Source organism: Rhagoletis zephyria, unplaced genomic scaffold (genome assembly GCF_001687245.7).
Source record: "Rhagoletis zephyria isolate East Lansing unplaced genomic scaffold, Rhagoletis_zephyria_1.1 Rzeph_scaffold_00087, whole genome shotgun sequence".
Lineage (NCBI taxonomy): Eukaryota > Metazoa > Arthropoda > Insecta > Diptera > Tephritidae > Rhagoletis > Rhagoletis zephyria.
Genome location: NW_016157171.1, coordinates 400,015 through 418,435, shown reverse-complemented (window position 1 = coordinate 418,435; position 18,421 = coordinate 400,015). Strand labels below are relative to the sequence as shown.

Below are 18,421 nucleotides of genomic sequence, written 5' to 3'. Positions count from 1 at the left end.
ATTGGCGAAAGCCATCCTGCGGGGTCAAAAAGTGTCGCTACAGCCGACAGAATTTGTCTTTTAGTTATTGCGGATTGAGCAGATATCGACTCAAGAGTATATGAGAATTTATCTGAGATCGCATTCCATTGTATGCCCAGGGTTTTTGTTGTACTTTCCTTTTCGAATATTAGGAAGTTTGAATCTAATAAATGTTCTTTATTTATATCTTTTAGGATTTCGAGGTGATTGGCGGTTATCTTTTTTAGGGGGAACCCTGCTGAGTTGAGGGCTTGTATTACTTGTGATAGTGCTTCGTACGCGTGGGGTAAGCTGTGGCTTCCAGACAGGATATCATCCACATATGTTTGTGTTTTTAACACCGGGGTTGCTAGGGGTAATTTTTCTTTTATTTCGTTTGCCAATTCGTGAAGTGTTCGAATGGCAAGAAAGGGGGCGCAATTTACGCCAAATGTCACCGTTTTGAGTTTATAGTCACATATTGGACTATTAGGTGAATTTCGAAATATAATGCGCTGAAAGTCTTGATCGTCTTTATGTACGAGTATTTGTCGATACATTTTTTCGACGTCTCCGTTAAATACGTATTTGAACATACGCCACTTTAAAATCAGAAGCATTAAATCGGGTTGTAATGTGGGTCCTGTGTACAAAATGTCATTTAAGGAATTGCCCGAACTTGTACATTTCGAGGCGTTGAAGACTACTCTTACCTTGGTTGTTTTTTTGTCTGGTTTTACAACCGCATGATGGGGTAGGTAAAATGAGGTGTATTTACCTTTGGTTATGTTTTCATATGGATTTACTTTTTCCATATGATCTAAATCGAGATATTCTTCCAGGAAACAATCGTATGCTGATTTAAGCTCGCCCTTTTTAAGTAGGTTTTTTCCATACTTAAAAACTGCTGAAGCGCAGAGGTTCGGGAGCGGCCTAGGGCGAGTGTGTCTAGGAATTCTGGCTTAAATGGAAGTCGTACTACGTATCGACCAGTTTGTGCTCGCGCTGTTGTGGCTTTGTAGTAATCTTCGCAAGCTTTATCTTCTGGGGTAGTGACTTGTATGGGGGGAGTTCTTCTAACTCCCAAAATCTTTATAATTGAGAATTGAGGTATTCGTTTGAAATATTGTAAACTTGAGTTGTGAATACCGATATTTTTTCACTTACTTACTCTTTGAGAGTTAGAGCTATTTTGGGGGGTAAAATGATTAATATGGAGCATCGAGTGATGTCGCTTTTGGCAATATACACAATTAAATTTACTCTCACAGTCTTTTTGCGTGTGAGAGTGTGAGAAGCAATTTGTGCAAAGCCTATTGTTTCTGACGACATTATATCTTTCGGTCGTCGTAAGTTTTTCAAACTTCTCGCAAGATCTTAATGGGTGACCTCCTTTACAAAATTCGCATGACGTATTTTTATTTTCGTTCATAAATGTTTGCGATCTATTGAAGCTTCTATTATGTGAATTGTGATTGCTGGCTTGGGGTTTCATGAAGCTTCTATGTAGATCATTTTGTGTATTTTTTACGGGATGAGAGCGATTGCTCCCATAAAAGTAACGATTTTTCTGGTAAAGTGGCGGCGCAAATATTTACCAGAATAGGGTCCCAGTTATCTGTGGGAAAATTTTGAGTGGATAAGACTGATAGACAGTTTGAGACAGTGGGCTGTAATTTAATAAACTCTTCACTCGTTTCTTTTTGAATTTTCGGTAGATTCATTAAAATCGTTACTTGTTTATCAACCAGTACTCTTTCGTTTTCATATCTTTCTTTTAATGCTTCCCAAGCCAGATTGAAATTATCGTCATTTAATGCGAATTGCTTCACTATACTGCCGGCTTGACCTTTAGTCTTGTACCTGAGGTGGTACAGTTTTTGTGCTTGTGACAATTTTGGGTGATTTATGTATACGGCTGTAAACATGTCCGGAAGGACGGCCATTGTTCATAACCCCCATGGAAAGTTTCCGTGTCACATGCTGGCACTTTGAGATATATGCCGGAGCTTTGCTCTTGAATTTGGCTTACTTCTACTCTCGGGGGTGGAGTAGGTGCGCTAACTGGGTTTAATAACTTAAGCTGATCGGAGATCATAGCTTTTGTCTCTTCATATTGGTCAAGGCAGTTTTCGTATTTGGAGTAAGCCGAGGATTTAAAATTTTCAGGTAAGTCTGAATCTTCAGTTTCAATTATGGCGTCGTAAGCCGATTGGAGACGTGTCCAAAAATTATCAAGACTTTGGGTTTTTACTTCCAGAACTGATTCTGAATTGTCTTGTATAGGGGCTGCGGAAAACCTAGTGCAGTATCTTATTAAACTGTCACTTTTCGCAATAAATTTTGCGGCCGAAAAATCGTTTGTTTTTTTTCTGTTTTGCACCCTGCTTCAAGCGTGTAGCTTCTGCAGGTGTGCCTTGAGTTTTATCCTCATCAACCATTTTTGGTACTTTCAAAAGGATCGGGGTTTTGACTATTTGCTCCTTTACTGGAGTTTTATCAGAAGGCATTAAGTATGCAAGAATATACAGATTTTATTTTATTTTTTCTCTGTATTTAATTAACCGCGTATAATATTATCCAGTTCCCGTATCGTCAATTGGATTTTGACTTGCTNTAATTTAATAAACTCTTCACTCGTTTCTTTTTGAATTTTCGGTAGATTCATTAAAATCGTTACTTGTTTATCAACCAGTACTCTTTCGTTTTCATATCTTTCTTTTAAGGCTTCCCAAGCCAGATTGAAATTATCGTCATTTAATGCGAATGNTTTAGGACAATCTTGACCATCTTATATAGCATTTTCAGTTTAAATGAAACCATTTTCAAATTAAGCGAAACCTTTTTCAAATTAAATGAAACCTTTTCCATGTTAAGCGAAACCTTTTTCAAATTAAATGAAACCTTTTTCAAATTCAGTGAAACTTTATTCAAATTAAATGAGACCTTTTTCAGATTCAATGAAACTTTATTCAAATTAAATGAAACTTTTTTCAAATTAAATGAAACTTTATTCAAATGAAATGAAACTTCTTTTTTGGATTACTTTGAATTAGCTGTTACGTGTTGCTCTCCCTTACGGTCAAGGCATGTTGAATACAGTGTTGCCGTTTCGGTCCAATTGGACCAAAATTGGTAGTTTCATTTCTTAAAATAAGGCTTTGGTAGGTTGGTTGGTTTGTTGTGATTTTCGAGGGGTTTTGGTAACTAGGTAAATCATATAATTTATTCATTTTATAAAACTTCAAATATCTCTGTTTGCGGGAGTACATGTAAAGGATGATGTGAAAAGGAAAAGAGAAATGGGACATGTCAAAATTATTCTTGAACCGAAGTTGAATGTTGCCGTGATTAGACTGTGCTCTAATCCATAGAGTTTGTTTAAGTTAAAAGAAAATAATTAGACAATTGTTATGCAAATGCCAAATTTTACATTTCGCTTAAGCGAGTGAGTGAGAAGGGAGAGTATTTGTACTTTATTTCCCTCATCTCCCTTAAGAAAATAATAGTTGACAGCTTTGAACTCGTGTAGCAACAGTAAAAATATGTAATTTTCAACGCTTGACTTTGAGTTCGCTTTTTTTTCATTTTACCCAAAAAGAGCTGCGCATGAAGACAAATTATGGACAAGTGAATTTTATTTGATTTTGTTATAATAAAGTGTTGAAACTACTTACATATGTTACAACATTTAAATCACATTTTCAATGAAAGTCACATTTTAGTAGGCTGAGAGCTATTTTGTACCAATTGTGGTAGGAAAAAATTTTGAGTGGCAACACTGTTTGTTTATACATATATAAATTTTCTTCATATGCATAGCGGTTGAGAAACCAGTTTTGATATTTTAAAGACAAAAACGCAATTCACGCAGCTTGTTGGTGTCTTCCTCTGCTTTTCAATGGCCCAAATTACAGAAGAGTAAAAATTACACGCGCAACAAAATTAAATCCAAATTACACTAGAGTAAAAGAAATGTGTATAGGTACATACATATCGAGCCCTAACCGCCAAAAAAACGTAAGCGACATTTTTTTATTCTTTTAGGTGCAGAAGTGCTCCTCGAAATGCATTTCTGCATCAAAAGTAAAATTCTGAAAAAAATGTCGCTTAAATTTTTTTGGCGATTAGGGCTCGATATGTACCTGAGCAGTGTTTTGCATGCGTGGATGCGTTTGTTGCTTTTTTGATATTGCCAGTGCTGCTTGTTATTGTTGGAGCTTCTGGTATTGGTTTTGCACAGGTTTTGCCGCAGTTACCGTTGTGTAAAATTTTGCGCATTTTTTACACTTCCCCTATTCTTCTTCACCCATGAAACCGGTTTGGCGCGTGCAATTTTTACTCTCGTTTAATTTGGGCCCACTGTATTTTTGTTTCTACAGTATGGATTTTGTTTTTCCTTTAACTCATTAGGTAGACCCATTACTGTTAATTCTTTGTTACTCATTTTTGTGGTTTGCTGATAACGGTTTTTCGAATTTAATGACTTTGGAGAAGATCAGTGCAACTGAATATGCAACTAGTTTTAAATAGAAGTTCAAATAGCAAAGTTGAAAATGAGTGATTCGGATGAAGCAGAAGTTATCAGACCCAGACGAAGTGGAGAAAAATATGCACACATTTCCAAAAACGTGAAACTGATGATAATAAAATTGTATACCGAAGGGAATACCATCGCGGAAACAGCGCGAATAACATCCGTAAATAAAAACACCGCCAAAACCATCATTTCACGATACAATAAAAATGATTGCGAACTAGTGGAACTTCCCCGCGGAAAGAATAGACCAAGAAAATTGAACCCTCAAATCTTGGGGAAAATTGAGACAATTGTGGAAAGGGAACCAGGAATAACCTTGAAAAATATTAAAAAAGAATTATTTGAAGAATACAATGTGGTGTTGGGTTTATCTACAATTTTCAATGGTCTAAAAGAGCTCAAGATTACTTTAAAAATGGCTTCTATCGAAATGGACCGAATGAACAGCGAAACGGCTATTGAAAATCGCCGACAATATGCCTCAGAATTTTCAACTTGGTCTCCCCAACAAAAAGAGAAAATGATTTTTATAGATGAATGCGGATTTAACCTACATCTACGTCGTTCACAAGCACGAGCTAAAGTAGGTGAAAGAGCCCATGTTGTTGTGCCAACCGTAAGGGGAAGAAACGTGACTCTAATTGCTGCCATGAATTATGCTGGCATTGTTCACCAAAAAATTGTTTCTCATTCCACTGTAAATTCGGCCCGTTTCCAAGAATTTCTTCAGGAGCTGTTAAATAAAATTGAATGCAGACCAGAGCTACAAAATTCATTTTTCGTTATGGATAATGCAAGAATCCATAAAACACAAGAAGTAAGAGATATGGTCGATAATGATGGATGCTTACTAAAATTTTTGCCAGCATACTCTCCTATGTTAAACCCCATAGAAAAGGCATTTTCGAAGTTAAAACTCCATGCCCGATCATTATTAAGTGATATAACTACTGAGCGTAACATAGTTAGTGTAATTGAAGAAAGTATCGCACAAATTAGTCAAAATGACTGTGCGAACTATGTTATGGACATGATCATCCAAATTCCGAAAGCGGCGAATGGACAAGCACTTCATTAATTTTATAAACTATGACTTAGGGCCGCTTGCATTATGTCTGGTTAACACTTTCTCCCAGTTAAACATAATAATCGGCGTTATCGACTCCCTGATATAAGTATGGCGTCGATAACGTCGATAACGATGTGTAACTGGGAGTTAAGGCTCTGTTATGCATACTTGGCAGTGCATGCACTGCTATACCATTTTTACGTGGAAATCAAAAACCAACAGACTTCTACGTATGTAATGCTGTGCGTTGGGTAACAGCTTACACGCGAAGCTCATTTAACAGATTCCTTATGTGACAACTCTCAAGCAATGCCAAGTATGCATAACAGAGCCTTTAGTGTTAGCCAGACATGGTGCAAACGGCTCTTAATAGGTTAAGTTGATTTCCTGTTCCTTAATTTAAAATAGTTTAATACTTAATTTGAATAAAGTTTCATTTAATTTGAAAAAAGTTTCATTTGGTTTGAATAAAGTTTCATTGAATCTGAAAAAAGTTTCATTTAATTTGAATAAAGTTTCACTGAATCTGAAAAAGGTTTCATTTAATTTGAAAAAGGTTTCGCTTAACCTGAAAAAGGTTTCATTTAATTTGAAAAAAGTTTCATTTAAACTGAAAATGCTATATATTATTATTTTTTTTATATTAATTTTATATTTGTTTCCGATTGGGTGTATATATATATTTTTTTCCTAATAAACAAGGTTTCTTTAAATTGTCGCAATTTAAATCGTTAATTCGATTATTTTAGTTTTACCGCGCTTATTAATATTTTTCCTTTACGTGTGCCGTACAAGGTATATGCACTACTGGGTTAGTAGGTATGTGAGTATATATGTATGTGCGTATGTTAATGTTCGCACGCAATGCTACCATATATTAACATATGTTAAGTGAGGGCACCTAATACTAGTTAGTGTGTATTTATGTCACTTTGTTTACTAACGAAAAATAGGAGGAAGCGATAAACGCTGATTGCAATTTCGTTGCTTTCGTTACGATGTATGCCCGTTTGTATATACAGTGAAACGTCCCTTGGGCGGACACTCACCGTCAGTCATTTTTTGTCCGCCCAAGAGAGGTGTCCGCTTAATGGAGGGGAAGCCTATTTTAGAACTTTTTAATGTTTTAATTAATTGAATAGTCACTATTTCTTATTTGAACAAAAGATATTGATATTACATCGTTCAAACAAAAATGTGCATGTATTTTTTCAAAAGTGCACATTTCATTTATGTGCGTAAGTACATATTAAGTAATAACAAAATAAAAATTAATATTACATTTTAGTCCATAAACTACATAAAATCATAGATTCATTACATAAAAAACTGGGAAATTGTCGATTGACGTAAGTTTTATTTTTAATTTTTTTCAGTGTCAGTACCTTTTTCATCAATAGTTTTCATGTTTTTATCAGTCTCCAAGGGTTTCTGACAATTCAAATAACGAACCTAAACCACTGCGCAAACCAAACTAAATGTGTGCATAACAATCACATTTTGTGCGCGAAGTCCCCTTTTTCCATTTAGTAGTCTGCCTATGAGGAGTTCGCGTCCGCTCAACGGAGGTGTTTGTTTGATTTGTTATGAAAAGAAATCTTAATGTCCGTTGATAAGAGGTTCGCGTCCGCTCAATAGAGTTTTTGTGTCAATTTTATGCAAAATAACTGTCCGCGTCCGGCCAAGAGAGTGTCCGCTTAAGAGAGAGTAATTTGTTCCGAAATTTATACTTAAAACTTGGTATAGGAAAAAATGTCCGCCCAAGGGAGGTGTCCGTCTAATAGAGGTGTCCGTTAGGAGAGGTTTCACTGTAGTTATGTACGAGTAATTTGTTAGCTTAGGGAGTAATAAACTTTGTCTCTAATGGGCTATGAGTTGCAGATGACCGTAGNTACGAGTAATTTGTTAGCTTAGGGAGTAATAAACTTTGTCTCTAATGGGCTATGAGTTGCAAATGACCGTATGTACATATGCTTCTTTATGTGCAATTCGATGCAGATTCGGGGCTAATAAGCGTTTGTATAATTGTTTACCTCCACGTATGTACGTATGTGTATTACTTCGTGGTACAGATGCTGGGAGGACAGAAATAAAATATGCTATTGTTTGGTACCTGTTATATTTAGGTGTTTTTGATATTTGCTATTTATGGGTTTTAGAAGCTGTAATATAATATGTTTACATACATAAATATGCAGTATTTACTGCCACTTCTTTTCCACTTTGTTTTGCCAATCTTTTTCGCGCAAAAATTTTTTGTTTCGTTGATATTGTTCTGTCTTATTTCTGCTGCTTATTTTGTATGCAATCCTGCTTTTGCTTGCTATGAGTACAAGCAAAGGGGTATCGCCGGGCAATTATTGCAAGTAGATACTTGAATTTGGTATGTTTTGGGCTTTGGTGTGTTACTAAACACGAAAAATAAGCTGAAGCAGAAATTTAAGGGTTTTTTCGTGCGTACATATGTATGTACATACGGATTTTTTATTTTTTGTTCAAACTGTTTTTTGGAACCGTAAATTTTTACCGATATGTATATTTATGTATGTAAATGTGTATATATATATATATCTATAGTTTTGAAAAATTTCAGTAAATATCGGTATTTTTTTTTTATATATATGTAAGTAAAATCTCAATTTAATGGTTCGATACAACTCACTTTGGCGGTAGGGGGTATATGGGTTTAATTATGGGTTATTATTTGAGGATATAGTTCCCAAGCTCCTGATCCTGCTACTTCCTCCTCGTTGCGTGTTTCCCTCGTTGAGCCTAACTGCGATAAAGTGCTTCCTTCTATAGTGTTGTTTTTTGGGTGAATTATGTTTTTACATTAAATTATTTCGCGCCCGATTTTGTACCGATGTTTAATGTGAAATTATTATTGTTTTTAGTGTGTATAAGTGTTACGCGACGCGCCCGGAATAAAATGTTAAAGTTTATAAATGTATGCATGTACGCTCTTCTTCACTTTTTATTTAAGTATGTGGTAGCTATGGAACTTTTTGAATGTTAAATTAGTACACATTTTCTTTTGCGTTCAGTTTTCACTTGGTAATATACCTATTAATTTTTTTAATTGTTAAACTTTGTTTGTGGTTTTAATTTGTGGACTGTAAATGTATATTTTTTATGTTTATTAATTTTTTTTTGTTTCTCTATAGGTGCCGTCCAGTCGTACACCACGGGCACACACTTTGGGGGGCACACTCACCACTAGCTTCGAACTTTTTTTTTAAATAAACAAGTAGAACCTTTTGGGGGAATATTAACACACTTTATTAAATTTGCTTTAGCGGGGTTATAGCGCAGAACACGTCTGGTCGATATGACATTCGCAAAATTGTGTCTTGTTTCATATTATGTTGTAATTCATGTGTGTGTGTATGTGTAAATACAATTCATGTGTATATGTGTGTGTGTAGGTGTATTATGTGTACGTGGGTGGAACGGGCCGTGGTGAGTAGGCGATTAGGCAATGTTGCTGCTGTCACGGAGCCATTCACGGTCGAAAAAGGGGCAACGGCCGAACTCATTTAGCCACTATGAATTTGTTAAAGTTTTTGTTTTATATACTTGTTTATTTGTACTTTGTTTATGCGGAAACTCTGTACATGATTCAAACGATGTTAAAACTAAATATGCTACCTATGTAACTAAATATTTTTGCCTAATAACAATAATGCCAAGAAGAGTACAATTACTTCAAATATATGCCGTCGATTGAAAAAGGCTGCATAATTTTTATGTGATTTTCTAGGTTTTTTGTTTTGTATGCAATACGTATTATAATAATATGATAATTCGGCAATTGAACTAAAGAACTAGTTCACTAAGGTAAGCGAACTACAACTGAACGGTTCACTCAAAAGAAAAGTGCTCAACTCTATTCAATATGTACTTTTGAATTTAACTATTAGAAAACGAGACCAATATTCAGATTTGATTTTTTGTATTTGGTGTCGATATTTGGGATATCGAATGGGTACCCAATATTTTTACAGCGATACTTTAAATGAATACCATATCGATACTTTCTGCTCGATATCGTGTCCCTAACTAAGTTTAATTTGTTGTGCTAGTTCTCGATTTAGCACCCTTTGATTGTGAAGCAGGAAATGCAACAATTTAATATAGTTTCACATTCTTCAAAAAATTACTTAACTCAAGGAATTTAAAAGATTGGCTAAATAAACTTTTTGGCTCGTAGTTATAGTCAAAATAAAGTCGACTCTAAAGTTAAAAGCAGGTTTCTTTGACAGATATCCCCTTGAAAGTTATGTCAAAAAGCTGCTTTTAACTTTACAGTCGACTTTATTTTGACTATAAGTACGGGCCATTATGTGTTAACTTACACACTAAAAACGGTGACAGGTAACAAGATCAACGGAAATAAGGTCAATTGACCCTATTTAGCATACTGGTGCGAGCTAAAGTCAATTGACATTATTACCTTTTCAAAAGCGAAATAAAATCCATTGTCATTATTGCTCTTTGAAACATTAAATTTGCGTAGCTTCGCGGCGGCCCGCGACCGCGTGCCACACCGCCGTGCTGTAATGCAGGTAGATTTATTTTTTGTATACTTTTAATTTAAGTTTTTATATATTTCACATAACTAACTGCACACTTTTCACAAAAATGAGATTCTGATATAAAAATCCACCTCATTTAACTGTTATCGGTGATACTAATGCTGACCTTGTATAACGCTTGACAGAAGAATTTACAGTTTTAAATTACAAATCAGAATTAACATCAGTGATTACAGGTAAGTCCCAGATGGGTTCAATCACAAAAAATCACAGTATTATGAAAAAGTGGTTTGTGTTTGGATATTTTAGTAAATAATGTGAAATTCACGTCAAACGACAATAACGGCGTTTGCTGAAAAATGTATTGTCTTTATAATTTTCTGGGCGCCTACTTTACACAACGATTTGACAACTAATACATATTCTCAATTGTCTTATGTAAACGCAGCGTTATTCCGAATTCGTTCAAAATATGCTAATTTAAAAACAATTCTTTTTAGGTTCCTCCGGGGTTTTTGGGAATGGCGGCAATCCACTGTTTCTTCAATTTAATAGTGTTCGCTTTATTTTTGTGGAAACGAAACATATTTTGCCAGTTCTTCTTTCGTCAAATATTTCTCGTATTCAAGCTCTTTTTGCGTTGGTTTTTCGCGTGGCGTTTTTATTATATTCGTAATTAAAATTTTTTTTAATAAAATCAATTAGTGGTGGTTCAAGATTCTGTTTTGATTAATAGCACTATTGATTTGGAAATAATAACCTCTTTCATCTATGGAAAAAATACTTACGGGGCAAAGTTGTTTATTGTAACAACATTCATATCTCACGTACGATGCAAGAACATTTTTTTCTTTGAATCGACATACTTTAAGCATTGTTGACTATTTCCATTTGAATGAGGAAACAGCATCATTTACTTTATTTCCAATTTTTTTTTAACTTTATATCACTTTTGAAAAGGTAATAATGTCCAATTGACTTGATTTCGCGCCAGTATGCAAAATAGTGTCAATTGACCTTATTTCAGTTGTTGTTGAATAAAGGAGCTTAAATCGACAAATGGAAGAATTTTCGTTTGACAGAAAGTGAAGGCGAAGCAGAGCCACAATCTTATCGCCTCAAATGCAATGATTCACTTCCTTATATCCAGAAAAGGTACCGGAAACTTAACCCGCTACAGTTGCATGCAGAATTTAGCAAGCACTTCTGGCACCAGGCAAACGTTCCTCAGCACGCCAAAGACAATCAATAATTAGTTTTCATGACTAATGACCCCGTCAGACTAGGTACTTTGCGTACGTTCCGCTCAAGGATGAAACTGACAGTTGAGTAGACTGTGTGTGTTTGCATAGAGAGTGTCAGATTGGCAACCATTGCGTCGACGGACCCAACGAACATTGGCCAACACTCAACTTTTGACGCAAGTAAATCCGGCAATGCTGACATTTGTATAACCTTGCGTTTACACAATACAATACAATTGAGAATATGTTTAAATTGTTACATTGTTTGAGTAAAGTAGGCGTCCGGACAATCAACTGTCTTCGAAAAGTCAAAGACAGTGACGAGGAACTATCCTACGATATTATTGATGGCTTAGTTGACTGTCCTGAGGTTCTTGAGCAAATAAATTTCAATGTTTCGTATAGAACTTTACGCTCTCATTACCCTTTTCATATTAAATTAAATAAAGCTAATTATTATAATTATGACCCCATTTCAAGGGCTCTCATGGAATTTAATAGAATTTCTAGGAGCTTTGATCTGGACTTCGCTTTCCCGAGATCTCGTTTTGGTTCATTACTAGAATAAATTTCTTTCTAATCATATATTTTAAATATCTAATTTACGGTTAAGATGATAAGTCTGTAAGATTGGTATATCATAGGCTTAATAAATGAAATGAAAGACATCGAGAGAAGTGTGAATACCCTAGTAAAAAAGTGTGAATGTATTGCTAATGTATCTGCAAAATTGACTTGTGTAAACCCCAAGTACGCGGGCTCAAGGAACAGCTGATTTTTGTTTGAAGACGCAACAACTTCATTGTGGCGTATCTCTACGTTACGTACGATCCTTTATTGACGTACAAGTACACATTCTGGCGGGGCTATAAGTAAATAATTACAAATCGGATATCTTAAATTCTGCAAAAGAAAAAAAAACACTTTGGTTTTATGAGCGTGATCACGCGTGAGTGGCGTGAGTGGCGTGAGTCCGATATTTATTGTGCGTGCTTAAGCGTGACACAACTTTGTTTTTGATTGCGTGATTGTGAGTGACATGATTCAAAATTTCTTCACGCGCATCTCTGGTTCTTATGTACATATATGTAAATATATATGTATATTTGTTCTTGGAAAAAGTTTTTGTAAATCTAATACAACACATACCTCACTGTAGTGACGATGCCGGATTTGCTGTCAATCGTGAACATCGATTGTGTTTCATTGGCCAACGAATACACCAGACGCGCATTGATACCCAAATCAGCGTCTGTCGCTTTTATGTGCAACACACTTGTACCGACCAGTGTATTCTCGGGTATGCTGGCCATATACTTTGCCTGTTCGAAGCTAGGATCGTTGTCGTTCTCATCTTCAACGTGAACTGTTATGTTACAGTGACCTTGGAAATTTTTGGGCGAGCCACGATCTTGAGCCTGGATCTGAAGCAGATAATGTGAATACTGCTCACGATCGAGATGGCGTGCAGTCAATTCGCCCGTATGCATATCGATGCTGAATTTATTGCCGACATTTCCACCTAGAAAGACAAAATTCCAAAGAGCGAAAAATTATGAATTAGTGTGCAGCAAATAAAAGTAAATATTGCAGTCAATTGTGCGCAATTTAAATTTAGGGCCATTTCCTGTGCAACAATTTCAGATCCATGATTCCAACTCAGGATGGTAAAACCTCGAAGCATTTTTGCGTTGTCAAGCAATATTTTGGTATTGCCATATTAAGTTTGCAAATTTTTTTTTGAATGTTTTTAGAATAAGTGTATAAATGGTTAAAATTCATATCGAAGCGAAATATGTACCTAGGGCACGTATAGTAAAATTTCACAAGGCATCATTTAGTAGAATATTTTAACCCATGGAACAAATGCAATATAGCTACGGTGACCAGTCGTACCGATTTTGGCGGGACAGTACCAATTTTGAGAAAATTGTCCCGCTGAATATTTTTTAAAAGTCGGGACGTATAAGTGTCCCGATTTTTCATATTTGTACCAGTTAAGTCCCAATTTTTCAGTGTTTTCTTATTAATTTAATAAGAGTATCCTTGTACTCTGGCCCAAAAACAATTTTTCGTAGAAACGTGGCAGCACTTTCGTTATCACAAACGACATAGAATATAAGGGAGCCATAAACATACGCAGCATCCTTGTTTTCTGTCATCGTTGTCACAGTTTTTTAAGGCTTTTATAATGATTTGTTAAGTTTTTTTTTAAATAAACAATTCTAACTTGATTTTAGTTAAATTAAATATAAATAAAAGTTTAAAAAACTAAAACCCCGCTGTTATAATTTCCATTCGTACTGTCATCAGGTATGTAACTTGAGAATAGAAATCGCTGCATCTTTTAGGCGCATCAATATTACATAGTTACATCCCGAGCTAATAAAAGGGAGGTAAAAAAATAATACTAACTCGGTAACAGGTAGTAAGATCAACGGAAATAAGGTCAATTGACTTTATTTCCCACCCTGGTGCGAAATTAAGTCAATTGACATTATTACCTTTTTAAAAACGAAATAAAATCCATTGACATTATTTCTCTTTCAAACATTAAATTTGCTTAGCTTGGCGGCGGCCCCCGTCAGCGCGCCACCCCGCGCGCGCCGCGCGACCGGCGCGCACACCACGTCACGCTACGCCTCCTTAGCTGCTTTTAAATGATGTCGTCACAAATTGCTGGCGGAGACAGACNAAAATCCATTGACATTATTTCTCTTTCAAACATTAAATTTGCTTAGCTTGGCGGCGGCCCCCGTCAGCGCGCCACACCGCGCGCGCCGCGCGACCGGCGCGCACACCACGTCACGCTACGCCTCCTTAGCTGCTTTTAAATGATGTCGTCACAAATTGCTGGCGGAGACAGACATTGTTTCCTTATAGAAAGGTTGGTTTCTTTTTCACCTTAGACATTCCGAATTCGTTCAAAATATGCTAATTTAAAACACATAATTCTTTCAGGGTTCCTCCGGGGTTTTTGGACATGGACTGTTTCTTCAATTTGATAGTGTTCGCTTTATTTGTGTGGAAATGAAACATGTTTTGCAAGTTGTGGATCATTTCTACACTCTTTCTTCAAATATTTCTCGTATTCCAGCTGTGCGTTTTTACATATTCGTAATTTAAATTTTTTAAATAAAATCAATTGGTGGTAGTTCATGATTGTGTGTGGATTAATATCACAACACTGAGGATTTGGCAATAACCTTTTTCATCTATTAAAAAACAACACTTACGGGGCAATCTTTATTGTAAGAACAAAATTTTTTTCTATGAATCGACATACTTTAACCATTGTTGACGCTATTTCCATTTGAATGAGGAAATAGCGTCAATGACTTTATTTCCAAACTTTTCTTGACTTTATTTCGCTTTTGAAAAGGTAATAATGTCAATTGACCTTATTTCCATTGACCTTATTACCTGTCACCACTAATTCCCTTAAAAAAACATGGACATGAAAAATATAAGTGGCGAAAGTATAAACAGGAAAGAGACATTTAAGCATTCTTTGGGTATTCCCCTTTCGATTGTTTAATGTTTATTATTTTTTATGAAACTGAAAGACTATGTAAGTAAAAATTTAAAATTTTGTATAAAAATTAGCAAAATTTGACAAAGTTTCATCATAATTTTGAGCTTTTTAATTAGATTTCTACGAAGCTGAGTATGCAGTTTTGTAGCCTATTAGATTTTTAATAATACTAATAATAATCCCAACGGTTTTTACCCTCCATTCCCGCCCATCCGCACGGGGGGCGCAGTCCGCGTGACGTACGGAAACCAGTATTTTCAATTTTTGCGCCGAGTCACGATAGGCAGGAGTTTGTTAAGTGTCGAGATCTAAAACTGTTCAGCTACAGAACTAAATTCATCAGCCGATTTTATGTCTTTATTTTAATGATTCATTTATTGAGAGAGGACAGTATCGATTTCTTAATGCTGAAAAGCGGATCAGATATACAAAAACGTGCTGGAATGAGAGTTAAAATCCTGGCATAAGCAACGGAGTGGGTCGTGCAATTCAAAATTAGTTTTACAAGCTTTCAGAAATAGGGGACAAAAGTGTCTTGATACCCGGGAGGGAACATTAAGGCTAACTTCGCCCAGAAGAAGCGGACTTGAAATTGAGCCTGTCAGTAATTTAACTATAAATATTGTACCAAGCATTTGCCTGCGGTTGGAAAGTGTAGGAAGATTCATATGTTTTAATCGGCTCGTATAAGGTGAAAGGTTATATTGAGAATCCCAACGGAAATTTCTTGAAGCAAAAAGTAGGAATCGTTTTTGAATTGATTCTATCTTGTCGAGTAAATTTGATACCTTGGATTCCAAACCACCGAACCGTATTCCAGAATTGGCCTAACTAATGTTGTAAACAGGGTTTTAGTGATATAAGGGCCACAAAATTCTTTTGACCATCGTTTCACAAATGCAAGTACACCTTTAGCCTTGTTGACTGTCACATTAAAATGAAGATTAAAATTAAGCTTAGGATCCATTGTGATATCAAGGTCCACAAAATTGTATACCTGTTCCAGGTTATGGTTACCTATTGTATAATAAGCAGGATGAACAGCTCGTCGCGAGAAGCACATTACTTTACATTTCTTAAGATTTAGAGGCATGAGATTTACTTGACACCAGTAAGCCATGCTGTGTAAGTCTGATTGTAGCAAAGACCTTTCTTTAATTGAAACGTACGATTTATAAAGCTTTACATCATCTGCATACATTAAAATTTTGGAAAATTTTATATCTGTAGAAATATCGTTTATAAAAGCAAGAACAGAACCGGGCCTAGGTGGCTACCTTGAGGGACTCCTGAAGTAACATTAATGATGTCCGAGATAGTATTTTTAAACATTACCCTTTGTGATCTATCATAGAGGTATGAAGAGATCCAACGTAGAAAATTAGGTGGAAGACCAAGAAGATCAAGTTGATGGATGAGCAACGAGTGGCACACTTTGTCAAATGCTTTACTGAAGTCAGTATATATAACATCAACAGTTTTGCTTTCACTAAATGCTTTTGAGATATAGGATCAGTGTTGCCGTTTTAGCCCTTTGGTGGCTAAATTTGGCTACTAAATTCTTTTTTTGGCCACAAAAATTTGAAATTGCCCCTAGCCCTTTTTTTAGCCCTTTTCAAAATTTATTCATCATTGACATTAAAATTTTTTATATGATTTTCATGAATTTAACTCTTCGCTTATAAAGCGAACGCCTTTCCTTCAAGGCAAATAAACTGTTCATTGTGTCGCTAGCTTAAGTGGTGGAAAAAGTTTGTTTATCGGTTGCTTCTTTTACCTTTAAGTAACGCAGAAGTTGAAAGGACGTTTTCTATAATAAATTTCGTTAAAAATAAGCACAGAAATAAAATTAATTTTGCAATGTTAAACGCTTTATTAACTGTAAGATATGGCTTAAAAAATGTACAGAAATGTTGTCATGAATTTTTATTTTTTTTTTTTGAAATTAAAGATAATATCGTCAGGTTAATGAGAAATGAGCAAAATTGTAACGACGAAGAATCGCTTAGCGATGATTATATTGATATAGATATAGATATTTAATGTGTTAAAAAAAATGTTTATAGATTAAATTATTTTACTATGAGTTCATTAAATGAATACTCTTTTGTTTGTTTGATACATACAGCGCCGGACAATAATAAAGCACCGACATTTTAATTCTTTGTAAATTATAACATAATATTTTAAAAATTTCTTTTACAAATGGATATTTTTCGAAGCATAGTTTGAAATTATTTAAGTTATTTAGTATTGTCCGACACTGTATATAGATATGATTCTAGTACTTATGTATTCTTAATGTGATCTCATTTTTTTGTTTATGTAAGAAATTAATTAATTAATAACATATGTATAATGTATATATGTTTTTTACGTTTCTGGGCCGTTATCTTATCCATTAACGATTTAACTATACTTTAAAATAGGTAAGTTGGCGGCCCTTAATATGCTTTATGTGTTACACAACAAGTTTTTTTGTTGAATAAAATATTAATTCTTTCCAGAGTTCATTGTTTTTCTATATCATTACTTATAGAAAATGTTTGCGTGTATACTTATATATTTATATGTAGGTAAAAAAATTTAGCTACCATTTTTAGCCACAACGACGATTTTTAGCTCTTTTTTAGCCCTTTTTTAGCCTGAATTTAGCTACCGCTAAAAATGTTTCGCGGCAACACTGTATAGGATGTTAATTCAAGTAAATTTGTAGAAGTGGATTTGCCCTTGCAAAATCCATGTTGACTATATGAAATGCTAGAAGAAATANTTAAAATTAAGCTTAGGATCCATTGTGATATCAAGGTCCACAAAATTGTATACCTGTTCCAGGTTATGGTTACCTATTGTATAATAAGCAGGATNTGATTTGTTATAATTGCTTCAAATAATTTAGCAATTGCAGAAAGCTTAGCTATTCCCCGGTAGTTCTCCACTGAAGATCTGCACCCGCTTTTATGTAACGGGGTTATGAACGATTCCTTCCATATAGTTGGAAAAACGCCCTCTTTAAGAGACAAATTAAATAACGCTGTTAACGGCTCATAAAGGTAATCAGAACAATTTATAAGAATACATGTAGGGATCTGGTCAGGACCATAACAGGACAGCTTTAAGGATTTAAGATAAACTACTACATCATCGGGAGATATTGAGTTCATTGGACATAGTTTAAAAGGATAGTCAATGTTAGCATGTGAGTTAATGGAATAATTGGATTTAAAAANGTCATAAAACGATGTGGGGTTATATATTATATGCCGTTTGATTTTACACAAGTAAGCTTTATAACACGTTTTGTTTAATTCAAAAAACTTATGACGCAAAAGTGAGTATTTTACATAGTATGAGTGTAAACCCGTTTTTTTGTGTAATCTAAAATAACGCGACTTTCTGTTTTTCAAATTTCTCAGTTCTTTAGTAAACCATAACTGTGTTTGTTCTTCAGGAACATACATTCGTTTAGGCACATGCTTTTAAAATAATTTATGTAAA

At 34.9% G+C, this 18,421-nt stretch overlaps 1 protein-coding gene across 1 annotated transcript in view; it reads right to left on the bottom strand.

Moving 5' to 3' along the window:
• The window catches only part of ds (dachsous cadherin-related 1), a 389,037-nt gene that overhangs the window by 107,364 nt on the left and 263,252 nt on the right, over positions 1-18,421 (bottom strand). The window contains exon 5 of the mRNA XM_017630280.1: positions 12,538-12,910. Coding sequence (XP_017485769.1) covers positions 12,538-12,910 — 373 coding nt within the window. The remainder of the gene's footprint in view (positions 1-12,537; positions 12,911-18,421) is intronic.